The following is an 18508-nucleotide window of genomic DNA, read 5'->3' as shown; positions in this document are numbered from 1 at the left end:
AATATATTAGATACTTCTGATCCGATGTCATTGAAATGTTGGTGATTGTTCACTGCATCCTTTTTAGTCATTACTTCTTTTTTATTTCCACAGCTTTTAGAATTTGACAAAGAGCTGTCAGTGTTCAAGGATCGGCTGCATGAATTGGAAATCTCATTCCCACCCAGGTAAGACCACACAAACACACACTCACACACAACTGACTGTACACTTTGACACTTTGGCTGATTGAATTTGTGGCATTTTGTGATGTCTAAACTGTGTTTTCACATACTTTGTGGATTGTAAATACACGTGTGGCAGATTAAAACAGCAAAAAAAAACTAGCATGAAAAATTAGCCTCTGGCTACAATCTGGCACATTAACATTTTATATGTCCATTAATGTGCATTGTCCCATGTAGTATAAAAAAATAGTTGTAATATACATCTATTAACAAGCTTATTGGTGTGTACCCCTTATATACATACACATAAGTGTGCAAATCGAATCGTCCATCACACTGTATACTGTACATATATATATATATATATATATATATATATATATATATATATATATATATATATATATATATATATATATATTTATATATATATATATATATATATATATATATATATATATATTTATATATATATATATATATATATATATATATATATATATATATATATATATATATATATATATATATATATATTTATATATATATATATATATATATATATATATATATATATATATATATATATATATATATATACCTGTATATATATATATATATATATATATATATACCTGTATATATATATATATATATATATATATATATATATATATATACCTGTATATATATATATGTATATTCACATCCCTTATATACATACACATAAGTGTTCTTGTTTCTCATAAGGATTGGGAATTATAGTCTGAATTCCCCCCAAAAAGTGCAGTTTCCCTATTAAGGTGTAGTAGAAAATGCTGGGAAATTGCGTTAAATTCAAAGATGATTACTTAGGCCCCTTCTACACTAAGCCGGCTAAGGTTATCCAGGGTAAATCCCACCTAACCTTATTCGTGTCCACACACACACACAATGGTCGCAACGCGACCTAGTACGTATGTGCGAAAAAAATGCGTGCGTCATAGTCACCTCTGACCTGGAAGTGTATCCTTACCCTGTGTTTCAATGTAGACTATTGCCACATTTCTTTTAACAGTAAACCTTGCTTACCTCACCATCAGCAGCTGTTAGACTATTGTGGTGAATCACACCTGAGCCATCTTTCATGAATCGTATCTTTAATGGACGTGTGGAAGTAAACAATGTGATAAAGAACATTTTCCAACAGTCATAGATATCTGGTCAGGACACTGTGCTTTTAGGCTGAAATTGGCGGTCGTACTTGACGGCCGCAACCTCTTCATGGCTTCACAATAGTTATGGAGTATAAAACTAGACGTTGAGTAATCCCTCGACATACATTGCAGAAAATAACTAGTAATAGTCTGCTTTGCCAGTCCAAATGTATCCGCTGTTTTTCGTAGTCTGTCGTTGTCTCTCCTTCGACAAATGGACAAAGTTTTTCACTAAGTAGAATCACAGCTGACTTGGACATTCTAAAGTTCTCTTGCCGTTTTTTCTGGCGCAACACACTCGGTGACTAACATATCCCACCAGGCTGACGTTCTTCCAGGCCTTATCTGAAACCGTTGCTCAACCATCCATGTTGCCGTCTGAGATTTGTTGTATCTGAAATAGCTGCAATTGCGCGTTTGCTTCTCTTAAGGTATTCATGTGTGATTTCCACACGGGCATGTCTGGATGACCCGCCTCCATCTTTCTGACGTCACTTCCTGTGTGGGGCGCGGTCTTTCTGGCGTCACTTTCTCTTCGAAGTCAGTTTGTAAACGATCAATGATATAAAGCTAAGAGCTGGAGATTCAAGAAATTCACGGCGCAATTACCCGTGTAAAAAATTGTCCGAGGAGGGGGACCTTAAAAGCTGGTTTAGTGTGGCTGAAACGGGGCTTAGGCTAAATAATTATTCGTTTAAGGGGTTATCCGGCTTAGTGTAGACATAGCTTGAGAAGGCAAAAACCTGTCGGTAAGATTTTAAATATATCTCCTGAAACCTTTCTGACACACCTCATATGCAGCACATGGTTTCTCATCTTTTCTCTGAGAATTTGTGTGATATCTGTATGTTAGAAAAAGCTCGTTGACAATGCAACACAGTATGCGTGTTTACACGTTTCCCTCACAGTTAAGAGTTTCTGATTTTAAATCTGACTTCTGACTTGCATCCTCTCCTCATGCTTGCATGGGTTCAACCTAGAGTATTTGTGTCGGGTACGCCGGGTTTCCTCTGAGACAAAAAAAATGCATGCTAAATTCTCTCTCTAAATTGTCCATATGGGTGAATGTTGTCTCAGTATGTGCCCTGTGAATAGAGTAACATCATCTAGCTCTATATTTATGTTTTGTATGTACATATGCCATAATAAAAGTATAATCAACAGTCTTAGCAAAATGGTTTTATAAGATCTGTATTGGATGGGGACACATTTACCCCAGTGCGTGTGTGTGTGTGTGTGTGTGTGCATGTGAATTCTCTATGTGGGATTAATATTCTGTCTCAGTGGGACTTGAGGGAGATCAGAGCGTGTGCTCCGCTCTCGTCTTTCCTCAAACAAATGCATTTGCAATTAGCCCTTTCAGAGGAGAGGGAGGGCAAACACGCTGTCGGCGTGGAAATATGTTTCTGGAGCAGCGTGTTAATGGCGCTTGACCTTTGCCGTTGGTTGTGACTCAATCAGCGCAGATAATGAAATGCTGTAATCAAACAATAATTACTTGATAAACTGCTTTGGTGGCAGGCGCAGGGCTACGGGGGGATCTTAGAGTGTGTGTGTGTGTGTGTGTGTGTGTGTGTGTGTGTGTGTGTGTGTGTGTGTGTGTGTGTGTGTGTGTGTGTGTGTGTGTGTGTGTGTGTGTGTGTGTGTGTGTGTGTGTGTGTGTGTGTGTGTGTGTGTGTGTGTGTGTGTTTGTGAAAGAGAGCTTGAAATGTATAGTTATGAAAAGCGCTTGTGTTGCGTGAACCTTGGTGTTGAATTTTATATTGAGTTACAATGTGGGTGTGTGTAGAGTATGTGTGCATGTGTGTGAGTCTGTGTATAAGGGCTTGAGACAGAATAGGTGTGTGTGTCAAGGTTCTCCCAGTCCCTGTTTTTTAAATGACTCTGTGTCTTAATCAGGGGCCCCATTTACATCACTTTGCATAAGTGACATGTGGATTTATTGTCCTTTTATACTGGCTGACATTTGCACCTATCCATATAATACTTAATCATTTCTCCGCAGGGAGAAATGAGTGTGCTGCTGTGTTGGAATACAAATGATTTCCTCATACTTGAGGTGATGATGAATCAAACAGATGAAACCCAGGAGCAGCATATGAAATTTGATTTGATCTACTCTTGTGTGTGTAACAAACCACATCATTGTCAACCCTGTAATGGGTGGCAGTGGCCTAGTAAAACTTAAACAGCCCCCTCCTCCCATTTCTATTACCGGTACACACACACACACACTCATCATCACACATCCTGGAGACCCTCCTCCTGTCAGGTCTGACTTGTGCTTCTTGAGCAATCAAGCCTCCATGATTGTTCTCCATCACATAGTCTGCTACGGACCAGCCCCTCACCATCTGTGAAGTAATTACTCTTTTTAGTGGTCGGCCATCAGAAGACAACCTCACCGAGGCACACACACACACGACTCACTTTTGTTAAAATCTATAAATCAATTCTATTCACAAACATTTCATCTGCAAGTGAATTCTGTCTGTTGTGTGACACATGCCAGGAGGGTCATGGAAAAATTAAATAGCACATTTCAGTACAGTATGCATGTATTATTACTAGTTGCAATGGTAGGTATTACACACCCTATTAATATGATTGTTTTATATTATAACTAGAGCTGTCAAATTTAATACATTAATTGATGTGATTGATCACAACAAATATTGCATTAATTGTGTATGTAAGCAGATTAATCAGGTAACTGTGGATGGTTACCTGAAAATTGTATTTAAGTTTATTTAAATTATTGTGATTAATCCAAATTCAAAAGTATGTTTGATCGAATTAAAAATATATATCCTTAGTCAGCACTAATTATAATACAAAATTACTGTATTTTACAGACTACAGCGCTTACCCGCTAAATTTTAGAATAAAAAATAGTTTTCCCGCTATAAGCCGCATTGGACTATAAGCCGCAGATGTATACTTTAAAATTCGGACTATAAGTAGCTACTTTTTTTCCTAGGCTTTGAACCCTGCGATTTATAAAACAGTGCGGCTAATTTATGGATTTTTCTTCGGTGACAAGAAAAAGAACCAAACGCACTAAAAAGGTGTGTTCTTGCTATAGCGCCATCTATTGGACGAGTTCGCTTACTGCCGTTGTGGCATTGCCCTTCTGTTTAGGCTGAGTTATGAACCTACCCAAAGTAAAGTTGCCGTTCGGACTTCTGGCCATCCATAGCGTTTGTACTCATTTGGATTCTTCATTTATCACTCCAGGCAACGTTTTTAAGTTTTATAATACAACTCAAACACTTTTTATCTACTAAACCTTCACATGTCTGATGTTTGTTGAAGTGTTTTTATGTGCTATCGTAATGTAATGAAGCTAGCGTTGTTAGCATTAGCTAATATGCTAACACGTTTATGAGTGTCTTTGTTTGTATTATTAACTTACAATGGCTTTTTTTTTTATTGTTTCAGTTTTGTAAATTCCCCAAAAATGTCACTGTGGAGTTATTGAGTCGGTTTAGCTGATTGGAAGCAAGCTTCCGCAGCTAGTGAGTCCATGACTATGACTTCTGTTTTGTATGCTCATCCGTTTTACTGCCGAGTTCCAGACACCGTTTGGAAACAGTTAAGGTATGTAAATAGACATTTACAAAAGTTCTCTGTGTAAATAACTAATTTCACAAAGTATATATCTGCGGTTTTTAGTCCGGTGAGGCTAATATATAAAAATAGTTTTAGTGAGTGTGGTCTATAGTCCGGAAAATACGGTTTGTTGTGAAATGAGTTATTTACACAAACAATATTTTGTAAATGTTTATTTACATTCCTTAATTGTTATTAGAGATGTCCAATAATGGCTTTTTTACCGATATCCGATATTCCGATATTGTCCAACTCTTAATTACCGATACCGATATCAACCGATACCGATATATACAGTCGTGGAATTAACACATTATTATGCCTAATTTTGTTGTGATTAGGGCTGGGCGATATGACTAAAAAATGTATCACAATATAAGTGTTTCATATCAGTCAATATCGATAATTATTGATAAAAATTAAAAAAAAACTATTCTAAATAAAGACCAGGAGAAAAAAGGCTGAATTTAAATACTTTTATTTTAAATATAACCTTTAACCTTTAGAACAAGGTCAGCATTATGAAACACAGTCAAATAAATGAAAATACTGGTCGATGTGCAAATATTGACATTAAATAAATGCTTAATCCAACAAAATGTGCAAAGTATTGTAATTAAGAAATTAGTAGTGTACAACTCAGGCTTTAAAGCCATATTGGTAACAATATATGCAAATAAATAACAGTCACATTAAGCAAGCAGAAACAAACATGTCTTACAGAATATTGTAACCATCGGAATAAACTTGCGTCTGAACATCTGTGACAAAACAAACCTGTTACCCTCTTCAGTCATTTATGGAAAAATCAAACCAACTTCAGTATCTCCTTTTCCACGGATTCCCTGCACATTGTGTAAAGCTTAGGAATAGCTGTCTTGGAAAAGTGCTTTCGGCCAGGTAGAACATAACGGGGGTCGAGCACGTGTATGAGATTCTTGTACCCAGACTTCTCAACTATGCTGAGCGGTAGCATGTCCTTCGCTAATTGATACACCACTGCATTCGTTATTTCTTTATAACGTTTTGAATTTTTGTTGTATGGCATTGCTGCCGAGTAATACTGTCTGCGGCAACAACAGACCACCATCGAGACGATGGTGGTCTGTTGTTGCCGCTTCGGTGCTGTTCCACTTGCACCGGCTGATGTAGATGGTTGTGTCTGTTTGATACTGCTGTACTTCAGCGGGTGAGAGCGGCTCAGGCGGTAAAATAAGTTTGTCGTGTTCCCAGACTTGGTCGGGACGACGACCTTGCAAAGTTTGCAGACAGTATTACTCTGATTCGTATCGGATTTTAAAAAATCCAAAATACTGCCAAACTGGTGACGTGACGTTTCCTTTTTTATTTACAATTTCCTCTCGTGCTGCCGCGCTCATATTCCCGTTTCGTTTCACTCCTCGTCGTCAGCTAGCCGTTGTTGCTTTTTTTTTTTTTTCCAGTTAGCATTTCCCAGAATGCCTTGCGGTTCAGGCTCGGCCGTGATAGGTCGAGAGGCCAAAGCCCTTCCTCTGCCTACACCCTCCAGAATGCCGTGCGGTTCCGGCTCCGCATTTCCTCCTATTTTTTTCTAACAGAACTCAAGTGAAATTATCGAACGTTCTATCGACCCCATTTTCTATTGATATTGATCACATGTCTATCGCGATATATATTGTTATTGTTTTATCGCCCAGCCCTAGTTGTGATGCCCCGCTGGATGTATTAAACAATATAACAAGGTTTTCCAAAATAAATCAACTCAAGTTATGGAAAAAAATGCCAACATGGCACTGCCGTATTTATTATTGAAGTCACAAAGTGCATTATTTTTTTTAACATGCCTCAAAACAATAACAGTGCAATACTTTTTCATAACATGGTCACTACTGCCTAGTTTCTCTTGTTATATTCTTATTTTACTGTTATATTTTTATTCTCATTGTTGCTTTTTATTTTTATTCTTATTGTAATATTGTTCTATTCTGTTTCCATTCATACCCCCATTATTTACTTTTTACTTTTAAAATTTGATCTAAATTCTGTACACTGCTGCTGGAATTTTAATTTTCCTGAGGGAACTCTTCCGAAGGAATCAATAAAGTACTATCTATCTATCTATCCAAACAGCAGCTTGGAATTTGGGACATGCTCTCCCTGAGAGAGACTATGAGGAGGTTGAGGTGGGTGGGTGGGGTTAAGGGGTTAAGGGGGGTTTATATTGTAGCATCCCGGAAGAGTTAGTACTGCAAGGGATTCTGGGTATTTGTTCTGTTGTGTTTATGTTGTGTTACGGTGCGGAAGTTCTCCCGAAATGTGTATGTCTTTCTTGTTTGGTGTGGGTTCACAGTGTGGCGCATATTTGTAACAGTGTTAAACTTGTTTATATGGCTACCCTCAGTGTGACCTGTATGGCTGTTGACCAAGTATGCCTTGCATTAATTTGTGATGAGAACAGCCGGTAGATATTATGTGACTCGGACGGCACGCACGCAAAGGAAATGCCTTTAAGGTTTATTGGCACTCTGTACCTCTCCCTACGTCCGTGTACACAGCGGCGTTTTAAAATGTCATACATTTTACTTTTAGAAACCGATACCGATAATTATGAAACCGATACCGATAATTTCCGATATTACATTTTAAAGCATTTATCGGACACCCCTAATTGTTATCAAATGGTGCCTGTAACACGGCAATAAAACAGCTGGTCAAACAAAACAGAAGTCATCATGGACCCACTAGCTGCGGAAGCTAGCTCTACAATCAGCTAAGCAGAATCTATAAGTCCACGGCCACATTTGGTGAGTTTACTAAGGAACATGTGAAACTGAAACAATACAAAAAGAATGCCATTGTTAATTAATAATACTATCACAAACGTGTAGGCATATTAGCTAATGCTAACAACGTTAGCTTCATTACATTACGATAACACGTACAAATATGCATGAAAACACTCCTACTTTAGTAAATACGAATAGTTTTAGTCATATTGTAAAATTTACAAACGTTTCTTGGAGTGATGAATGAAGAATCAATACAAGTAGAAACGCTATGGACAAATAGTAGACAAACGGCACGTGTACTTTCGTTTAAAATCACTAAGCAGAAGGAAATATACGTAGTCGTTCACACCGCAGCAACTGCAGTGAGCGATCTGGTTTAAAAAGATGGCGCCATTTTACAAACAATAACACACCTTTTTAGTGTTTCTGCTTATGTTTATTGAAAACTATTGAACACAAAATATTATGGCCGTTAGCAAAGAAAAATCCATAAATTAGCCGCACCATTTTATAAGCCGCAGCCGTAGCGGTTTATACTCGGGAATTTATGGTTATGGTCATGATTGTTGTTTCGAACACGCATACAATTACAAAACCATTGATCACATGTTTCTTATTACAGCATGTCCGAAAAGAAGTAGGAAGAAGCGGATCTTATTTAGTCGTGCTACACCTTTTACTTTCACAGCAATTTCTAACACATTCCTTTGTACTCAGTTTTTATCACAGAAGATTATATTTTCCATTTTCTTTTTTATTTACAGTCATAACCTCATCCGGGGAAGTGTTCTCACGTTCTCTCCCTTTTATTGTACTGTTTTCCCATCATTTTGGTAAAAATTAATAATAAAATGTACACTTCATATCATAACTGCACTATATCTAAAGGATGACAACAGCACCAGGCAAATGTTGTGTTGGGTTTGAGGGCTATTTACTTGTTAACATAAATGTTGCCAACATAAACTTGAATTTGTTTTTTACAAATCTAAATTTGATAATACATATATTGAAGTACTTAAAACATGTATTATGCTATCTCAAACAGACTAATTTTGTTTTTGTACAATGTTCCAAAGCATCCTGTGGACTGGGACTTGTGGAATATTACACATTTTTGGAAGGGTCAGGGGTGTCTACTTTAAAAAATGGCCGTGAGTGACTTATTTTAGTTGCATTTATTTTCATAGCTTATTTTAACCAAAACAAAGGGAATAAACTTGTTTGCCAAAGTATGAGCACAATGTTGTAATCCACAAGTCACATTGTGTATTACAACAGTGTGTTCATCTGCATCTGATATTTCAGGATGCATTTCTTTCCACTGCAGTTTACACTCATCTCTACTCAAACTACTTTGGAAAAACAAAATATTTTGTGTGTTGTTTATATTACTGGCAACATTGAATACTGCTCTTAATTTAAGAAGCAGATATCCACTTAACTAGTGTGGTCACTGCCTTTATGCTATTTTGTGGCAATTTGTCATTAAATATATCTGAACTGAACAGAAAATCCTGAGAGTTTATGGAAATATTCTTTGACTGTTCAGTGAGTTACTCAAAACCAGCTGACGAGATACCCCTGTATTAGGGTAACAGGACTGAGTAAAAACCCAGGGACACAACTAAAGTGTGAATTTCACTGATTTTTTTTTTTTAAGAAAATACATTTTAAGTGTAGTTGTGATAATGAGTAACACAAATGTGTGAAAAATAAAAACAACATAACGTTGAAGGATTTAGATGATTATGTTTCCTGGTAAAGTCTAATTTTAGGAAGTTGAGTCAGGCAACAAAATATTTTTCTCAGTGTTCACGGTAATTTAAATACAATACAAATTTAAATACAATACAAAATAGTTTGTATTAAATGTGCAATCAGATCAATGTGCAGGACACTTTGCCTAGTACACAATAATAAACAGTATTTTGCTGTTAATTTGAATTAAACAAATTTTGAAGACACATTTTATTTCCTGGCTATGCAAATGGCACCAATGTGTGGCAATCAATCAAGTGTTAAATTCATGAGACACACCGACTTTTATTATGCTTTAGCCGGAGTCCAGTAGTTTGTGTCAAACCTGATATAAAACGTCTTATTTGTATTACATATTTATATTCTCCAAAATCCCAAAATTCATGCAGGGCTGCGACATCTGCCCCTCTAAAACAAGCTCTTTGGCTAGACTCTGGCATTTCCGCCTGCGTACTTCAATTCATTAATTCGCCCTGTGCATCCTTGCAGAACTTGCACTGTAAAATGATGCACATCTTTTTACTCCCAAAACCTTGTCTGTCAAGGTTGGCCCTGACAAGTATAAGTGCTTAAACACAGAGGTGAGGAATTCATCCATGCCTTGTCAAAGTTGGACCTGGAGCCAGTCGGCTGCCATGCACTGATCATCCACAGGGCTGCACACCATTGGGAGTAATATTATTGAAGGGAGATCATACGATATATGAATTTGTTAATTGAAAGCCACATATTTAATTATGTCGTTATGTCTGCATACATAATGGATTAGTCTACAGCGAGCCGTTAGGTCAAATCTTTGCAGACATTTGACTGTAAACAAGGAGAAGCTGTATTATAACTTATGGTGGTTCTGATTTCATATTTGAAATTACATCGTTTGGGTAGATATCCCTTATAACATCACTAACTTATTCATGCATTTTGATTGATTCAGAGGAAAGCTTTTAGTATTCCTGTGATCCAATTTCTTTACCACTTCTTTTTTTCCTCACAAAATCAATGCAAAAATTGAATCTGGAAGCCAGCAACAGGCAGAAATGCAGTGGACAAAGAGAGTGCAGTGGACGAATGTATTCTGCCTGTAATATGGTTATGGCAAGTGGGCCTTGAGGAAGAGTTTGAGTGACATTGACCAAAAACTCCTCCATGTGACAAATGATGACTGATTTTAGGGAATACAAATGTTTTGGAAGTTAAACAAAATTAACCTCAACGGCAAAATTAGTCACTTTTTGGATAGTGGATGAGGAGTTAGTGACATCATCACGCATGTATCTAACTTTGTGAAGTGTTTCTTTTCTTTAATCCGTAAAGCCTAAACTAACCGTGTGAGGGTTGGAGATAAAAAGTTCCGTTTATTTTATAGTCATCAATGCTATTACAATACGATATATATCAACATATATATGATAATTAATCATTACTTTTTGTGCAACTTTGGAGTATTTGAAGAAGTACTTGACCCGTGGACCTGCAAGTTGAGGCAGTCTGGGAATCTACATTTATTTGTGTACCTGCAATTACCTCTCAAGACATACATAGAATGACGGGAATGCTCAAGAGGCAATAGACGATGTTAGTCTTTTGTGCTTGTGTTTTTCAAGTCTAGACGTGGCTGCAGGGTCACAAGGTGAGGTCATTGAGAAGGCTTGGTGTGTGAACCTCAGTTGAGCAAACAACAAACAAACTTGCCATATTAGCATATTTGTTTCAAATGCTTGTGACAAGTCATACTAGGCAGTAGGATATTAATTTGTGTCTTTATTACAGAAGCTTATTTTGGACACTAAACTTATGTAACAACATTTTTGGTGTTTAAATTTTGTGAACTTATTTTTTTTTTACATCAAATTATATTGACTATTTCATTGAATAGAAATGCATGAGCAAATTTTGTGTTTGAAATTTAGTTTGTTGAAATACAGTGTTTTAAAATTATTTGTTTTAACATTTAGCGTAAAATAATTCAGTGCAGAAATGTCTGATGTTCAAAACTCAAGACTCACTTCCATTAAAATAAGACTGAAGCAATCGATCCTGTATTAGAACCAGCCAATGAGGTTTTGAAGACACTGGTCTTGCAAAGCAGCAAAAAGGCAGTTACCTGGACTACCTAGGCATGATAAACATTTCAATCCGGCCCGCTGGATGTTTCCAAACTATAGAAATGAGTGTTGTCCCGATACCAATATTTTAGTACCGGTACCAAAATTATTTCGATACTTTTCGGTACTTTTCTTTATTTTAACAAAATATCTTAGGGTACATTAAACATATGTTTCTTATTGCAAGTTTGTCCTTAAACAAATAGTGAACATACTAGACAACTTATCTGTTAGTAGTAAGTAAGCAAACAAAGGCTCCTAATTTAGCTGCTGACGTATGTAGTAACATATTGTGTCATTTTCCATTCTATTATTTTGTCAAAATTATTAAGGACAAGTGGTAGAAAATTCATTATTAATCTACTTGTTCATTTACTGTTAATATCTGCTTACTGTCTCTTTTAACATGTTCTATCTACACTTCTATTAAAATGTAACAATCACTTCTTCTTCTGTTGTTTGATACTTTACATTAGTTTTGGATTATACCACAAATTTGGGTATCAATCCGATACCAAGTAGTTACAGGATCATACATTGGTCATATTCAAAGTCCTCATGTGTCCAGGGACATATTTCTTGAGTTTATAAACATTATATACATTAAAAAAAAACGAAAGAAAATGTTGTGATGCCAAAAAATATTGACGTAATCATAGTAGTATCGACTAGATACGCTACTGTAGTTGATATCATTACAGTGGATGTAAGGTGTCGATCCACCAATGGTGTTTGTTTACATTTTGACGCCGGTGAGCTACAGTGTGTAGTGAAGCATGTTTAGCTATTCCTCGTCCTGCATGGATGATACTTGTAAGAAACTTACTTTATTTGTCACCATGGAGGCGAGGATTAGTGATTTAGAAGTAGCTAAAACACTGCCGACTGGGGCTGGACTTTAGCCGCTAGCTAGCTAGCCATGTCTTAAAGCACCTCTTCCGGTGGGCATGTCAGTGTTATAACTTCACCTTTATCGTTAGTTTTTAAGCCAAAATGCGCCTGTTTTCCTTTTTCTGTCTACACACTGTGTCTGCTTGTAAGTACTCCGTGATTGTGCACTGCGGAACATGCTCCTCTGCTCGTAAACCAGCAATGACACGACGTGACGATGAGATGTATTAATCCTCACCACCATGGCAGAAAGTAAACTAAGTTTCTTCCAAGTACTGGAGGACTATAGGAAAAAGAATGGCTGAGCATGCTTCACACACACCAAGCAGGACGACACAAGAAACTAACTACTCAAGATCAACGTAAAGTAGGGCTGATTGATCCAGATGTCGATGCTATCAATACTTCGTATACTATCAGTCTATAAACGATAGTGATTAGATCACTACTTATCCTTTTCCTGTTCTTCTAATTGCAAAATAATTTTATTGGTGTTTTTTTATTGTTTACAAGTCAGGGAGTAAGACTCTGGGATACAGGAAGGCTTTGAGGGAAAAACCCAAATGATTTAAATCGGAGCCAATAGTAGTTTTTGTTATTGTGCACAAGACACCTTATTTTGTTTAAACTAATGTTATGTAGCATTCAATACAACAGCATTTACAACAATCTAAATTATATAAGATAAGCTTTTTTAAAAATGTGTTATTGTGTTTACTGTAGTTACTTGCTATGAAACATTGTCTGTTCCATAATCTATTGTCAACACTAGAAAACATGCCCCTTTTAAAAAGAGTTTTTAAAAAAATCAAATACAATAAAAAAATACAAGTTATTTTTGCTTTTAATTATCTAAAAAATCGGTCTATGGAACAAATCAAAATTGACTTGGTAAAGTTTCTTGAAATAATTTTAAGCTTTAACAACTTAAAAGTGACCTTGAAATTAGCAATTAAAATGTATTATTAGCTATATTTACTAGTATTGTGAAGTTGTGTGTCTTATAACAAACTTGTAATGCTCAATAGTAGTATATTTTACCTTAAAATATCCATTGCCTTAAAACAAGTTATGTCTCACTGAAAAAAATACTATTCAGGAGATTTGTGACTTGTATGAAGTTTAAGATATTTATATTAGAAATACTGTATATACTTGGTGAGATTGTGAGTTTTGCCAGTGAAAGTATTGTATAAGGACTCAAAATCAGATCACATCGGGATCGGAGACAAATATGTTATTCGGGACATCTGTAGTTTCTATACACTACCGTTCAAAAGTTTGGGGTCACATTGAAATGTCCTTATTTTTTAAGGAAAAGCACTGTACTTTTCAATGAAGATTACTTTAAACTAGTCTTAACTTAAAAGAAATACACTCTATACATTGCTAATGTGGTAAATGACTATTCTAGCTGCAAATGTCTGGTTTTTGGTGCAATATCTACATAGGTGTATAGAGGCCCATTTCCAGCAACTATCACTCCAGTGTTCTAATGGTACAATGTGTTTGCTCATTGGCTCAGAAGGCTAATTGATGATTAGAAAACCCTTGTGCAATCATGTTCACACATCTGAAAACAGTTTAGCTTGTTACAGAAACTACAAAACTGACCTTCCTTTGAGCAGATTGAGTTTCTGGAGCATCACATTTGTGGGGTCAATTAAACGCTCAAAATGGCCAGAAAAAGAGAACTTTCATCTGAAACTCGACAGTCTATTCTTGTTCTTAGAAATGAAGGCTATTCCACAAAATTGTTTGGGTGACCCCAAACTTTTGAACGGTAGTGTATGTCATTAACAGTGAAGACATAGAACAATTGTGCGAAGTGTCATTGACTGCAACCAGTCTTCACAATCATGTTTAATATATGCCATTGAAAGGTGTTTGGGGAACAGAGGACAAGCAGTGTCATCAACAACTACTGCTCTGGTGTTTTCAGTTGTTTTCACAAGTTCTTGTAAATGGGAAATGTCAGCTGCACATAAAACTGTGTGGTCGTTGCAACGTAAACGTTCCTCTTGGCATCTCAATGGCGCTTGGGTGACGTCATCCTACGCGAGAATGTATTTACTTGTCATTATGTTTATCCTGTTTACATTGTTTACATTATAAATGAGGCTTCTTGTTATCTGCTGTGTTGTGACTCATACTGTCTTGGTGGAGGGACAGTGTCTCCATTCCTGGAGAAGCCCTGAAGTACTTAAAACAACAACGATTAGTTAAAGCAGCGAGTGTTCTTCGAAAGGCTCATGAAGAAGAACAGCTGATCTACTGAACAGGAGCATTGTTTACAATCATCTGCACATCCGTCATTCTAACTACTAGGCCTGTGAAATTGGTGTGGGGCCATTGTGTCGATAATAGTGTAATAATGTCCACTGTCATGTGTCACTGCCTGAGATGATGCCACTGAATAGAGGGCTTTGTTGAAAACAATCATTCATAGAGAGGATTCAATTGAGGCCATCTGTGACTTCTTGTCCTCATGTGGAGAAACTAAATGCTGAACATGTCATAGCTGAACCCCAGCAGGCTGTAAGCAATGAGCTACTGATGGCATTTTACTCTGTTTGTCCTGCACTGTGCCAATGTTGTGCCTACGAACCTCCCAGCTTGACAAAGTGAAGCAAACACCCGGCTTTATTGATAGCGTTTGGCTGATCGTTTGTGTGCCTGCGCGCTTGTGTGTGTGTTGTGTTGTATTTTGCCAAGCCTCCCCTGACAACGCAAACAAACAGCAGCAGAGGCCACAAGTCGTTCATATCTGACGTTTTAGCCAATAGCAGCCTTTCGAATACAGCCCCAACCATCGCATGATGTTCTTCTGTGCCCTTGATCTATCAATGGTTGTTGCAATTATCATGATTACAGCTATGCTTTTAGTCCTAACATTTTTCCCACTTAACTGTATGTTATTTCCTGTTGTTCGATAAATGGATTTTAATTAGGAGATAAGAGTTTGACACCAGGAAGTCTGCCTTGAAACAGTCCATGCTAGTGTGCTGTCACTGATTGTTGATTTGTATTTTTTATTTATTTTTTTAATTTTATTTTTATTTTTTTTATAATGTCCTGCCCAGCTTCTCGGGCAAATCATATAGCAGATGTAGATGCCCATATCGGCTGTTCAGATTTACTTTACAAAAAAGAAGTGTGGGATACGTCTCTTGTTGCCTTACTTGTATTTTGACTTTATTAAATGTATTTATATAATCATTTGGTGCAGCCGGGCCGGAGCAGGAGGGGATAGAAAGAGAGAAAAAGGAAGACAGAGGGGGGAATTGTGGGGACAAAAGGGGGATTAGACACAGAGACAAAAACAACAACAGCAAACACAACAACAACAACAACAGAGCAACATCAGCAAATACGACATGTACAAATATGATGGTAAAAGTAATAGCAAATAAGCAGTTAGCGAAAATAAAAAAATAATACAGAAATGACTGAGCATTATTACACTAAAAATGGAGCAATATGAATACCAATAGAAATAGTGCTATTAATAATAAACAATACCAATACTTTACCTTTATTATCAACAATACAATTGTTCAAATGCAACAATACATATACGTAATGATAACTTGAGATACGAAAGAATGCAGAAAAATGGAGGGGAAGAAAGAGAAGCGACCTACATTTACCTTGTAGATTGTTATAGTAACAATAGGTTAAGCTTTGCCAGTGTGCCATGTGTTATACCCAGTTTACCCTAGGGCAACAACGTTAATATATGTTTGATGAAACGTGATTATGTGCATGAGTGTATGTGTGCATATGTTCCTGTATATGTACAGTATGTGTATATGTGTGCTTGTACAGTGAATGTATATGTACAGTATGTGTATATGTGTGTACAGCGAATGTATATGTACAGTATGTGTATACAGTATGTGTGTTTGAACAGTGAATGTATATGTACAGTATGTGTATATGTGTGTTTGTACAGTGAATGTATGTGTACAGTATATGTATGTGTGTGTTTTTACAGTGAATGTATATGTGTAGTATGTGTATGTGTGTGTCTGTACAGTGAGTGTATATGTACAGTATGTGTATATGTATGTTTTTACAGTGAATGTATATGTACAGTATGTGTATACAGTATGTTTGTATAATGAGTGTGCGTGTGGATGTACGAACTTTGAGTGTGTAAATATGTACTGTATTTATTTGTATATGTATGTGGGAGCGTAGGTACCTATGTATGTGTGTATGTATGTGTGTGAGTATATGTGAATTTGCATGTACAATACATTTGACTCCCAGTGTGTGCGGGAGCCAGAGTACGGCCCCAGCCTCCCCGAGAGCCCATCCCACAAACAGTAGGTGTGGTGCCCAGGGAACCAGGGGCCACCGCCCCCACGCAGCCAAGCCGGACAGCGACAGGAACCCCAGATCCTGGCCCACCGCGCCGCCCACAAGGGCCAGCAGCAGGCCGCAGACAGACGCACCCGGCAGAGGACAAGGCACGAGAAAAGCAGGGGGCAGCCAGACCCCAAGCCAGCGAGAGACCACACCCCACACGGACAGAAAGGCGGGACGCCCCGCCCAAGGGGCCCGGAGACCCCCCGCAAACGGACGGGGAGACCGCCTCCGCCCCACCGGCAACCGGGCCCCCACAAGCCCCCCCCACCCCCGGAGAGCGCGGCGAGGCCAGCTTACGGCCACTCCACCCAAGCCGGCCGCCACAGGACCACCCAGCACGGGGCCACGGGAACCACCCACCCCACCCGCAGGGACCCCAACGATGGAGATGGAACAACCAGGAACCGCCCCGCCGAGTCCCCCCCCTGAGGTAGGGGAAATAAATAAATAAATACATAATAATAATAATAATAATAATAATATTAATAAAATATATTAAAAAATAAGAATAAATAAATAATTAAATGTATTTATCAAAAAAAAAAAAAAAAAGAGAATTAAAAGAAGATCACAGACATGCTGACACACAAGGTCGCTACCCCAACAACTGGCCGACTCGCAGCACCTCGGAATACCCTGCAGCACCAAGCTACCACAGTAGACGCAGGGACCAGACCCAGCAGGCCCCAACCAAGACGGGCACCCGGAAGGGATGGACGGTGGGACCCAGGAGCTCCAGACACGCAGTCTGGATGCAGTAGCCTGAGGCGCCGACCCCCACCCGACAGGCAGGCCCAGAACGTACCCCCAGAAATATACATACATATATATATACATACACATGTACACATACACACACATACACATGCATACACATACACATATATATACATACTTACTTGCTTATGGTAGTCCATCGTATCCGATGATGACTTCCACTTCTTCTATTGGTGAGTTTTGAGGTGACTAAAAAGTCCAATACAAGAGCCACATGGTCTATTGCAATGGGGGCATATGAAGTTAGTGTTTGTTGTGGTCTTGGCTGCAGGGCCCATCTTCCTCCTCTGGCGTTTCCCTTCCCTCGCTGCGCTTCTCTCCTCTTCAAAATGTTGAAGGCCTGCATGGCAGAGTTGCCTCCAGAGAGGGCGATCTGAGGCAGAGCTTTCCAGCTGTGTGTGCTGTATTCCACACCTCTTGAGAGTTATTTTCAGTTGGTCCTTATATCTCCGCTTTTGGCCACCTGCAGATCTCTGGCCATGATGAAGTTGACCATACAGCAGTTGTCGCGGAAGTCTATCAACTGACATTCTGATGGTGTGGCCGGCCCATCGCAGTTGGTACTGGAGAAAAGTGGCCTCCATGCTCTTGGTACCAGTTTTACTCAGGACTTCCGTGTGTGGTACACGATCACGCCATGTCAGCCCAAGGATCCGCTGGAGACACTTGATGTGAAAGTTCTCCAGCTGTTGGATGTGGCGGCGATACAGGGTCCAAGCTTCACAGCCATATAATAGTGTGGAGACACAGATGGCTTGGTAGACTGCCACCTTGGTACGTATGCTGAGGTCTTTGTTCACATACACCCTCTTACGCAGTCTACCAAAGGAGGCTGAGGCAGACCTGATTCGATTGTG

The 18508-nt window shown here is 38.2% G+C and overlaps 1 protein-coding gene across 2 annotated transcripts in view; it reads left to right on the top strand.

Moving 5' to 3' along the window:
• The window catches only part of LOC133657447 (inositol polyphosphate-5-phosphatase A-like), a 441346-nt gene that overhangs the window by 369301 nt on the left and 53537 nt on the right, over nt 1-18508 (top strand). For both annotated transcript variants that reach the window (XM_062058790.1, XM_062058791.1), the window contains exon 12: nt 94-167. In XM_062058790.1, the coding sequence (XP_061914774.1) occupies nt 94-167 (74 nt within the window). The remainder of the gene's footprint in view (nt 1-93; nt 168-18508) is intronic.

Source organism: Entelurus aequoreus, linkage group LG09 (genome assembly GCF_033978785.1).
Source record: "Entelurus aequoreus isolate RoL-2023_Sb linkage group LG09, RoL_Eaeq_v1.1, whole genome shotgun sequence".
Lineage (NCBI taxonomy): Eukaryota > Metazoa > Chordata > Actinopteri > Syngnathiformes > Syngnathidae > Entelurus > Entelurus aequoreus.
This window is presented reverse-complemented; position numbering and strand designations above follow the sequence as displayed.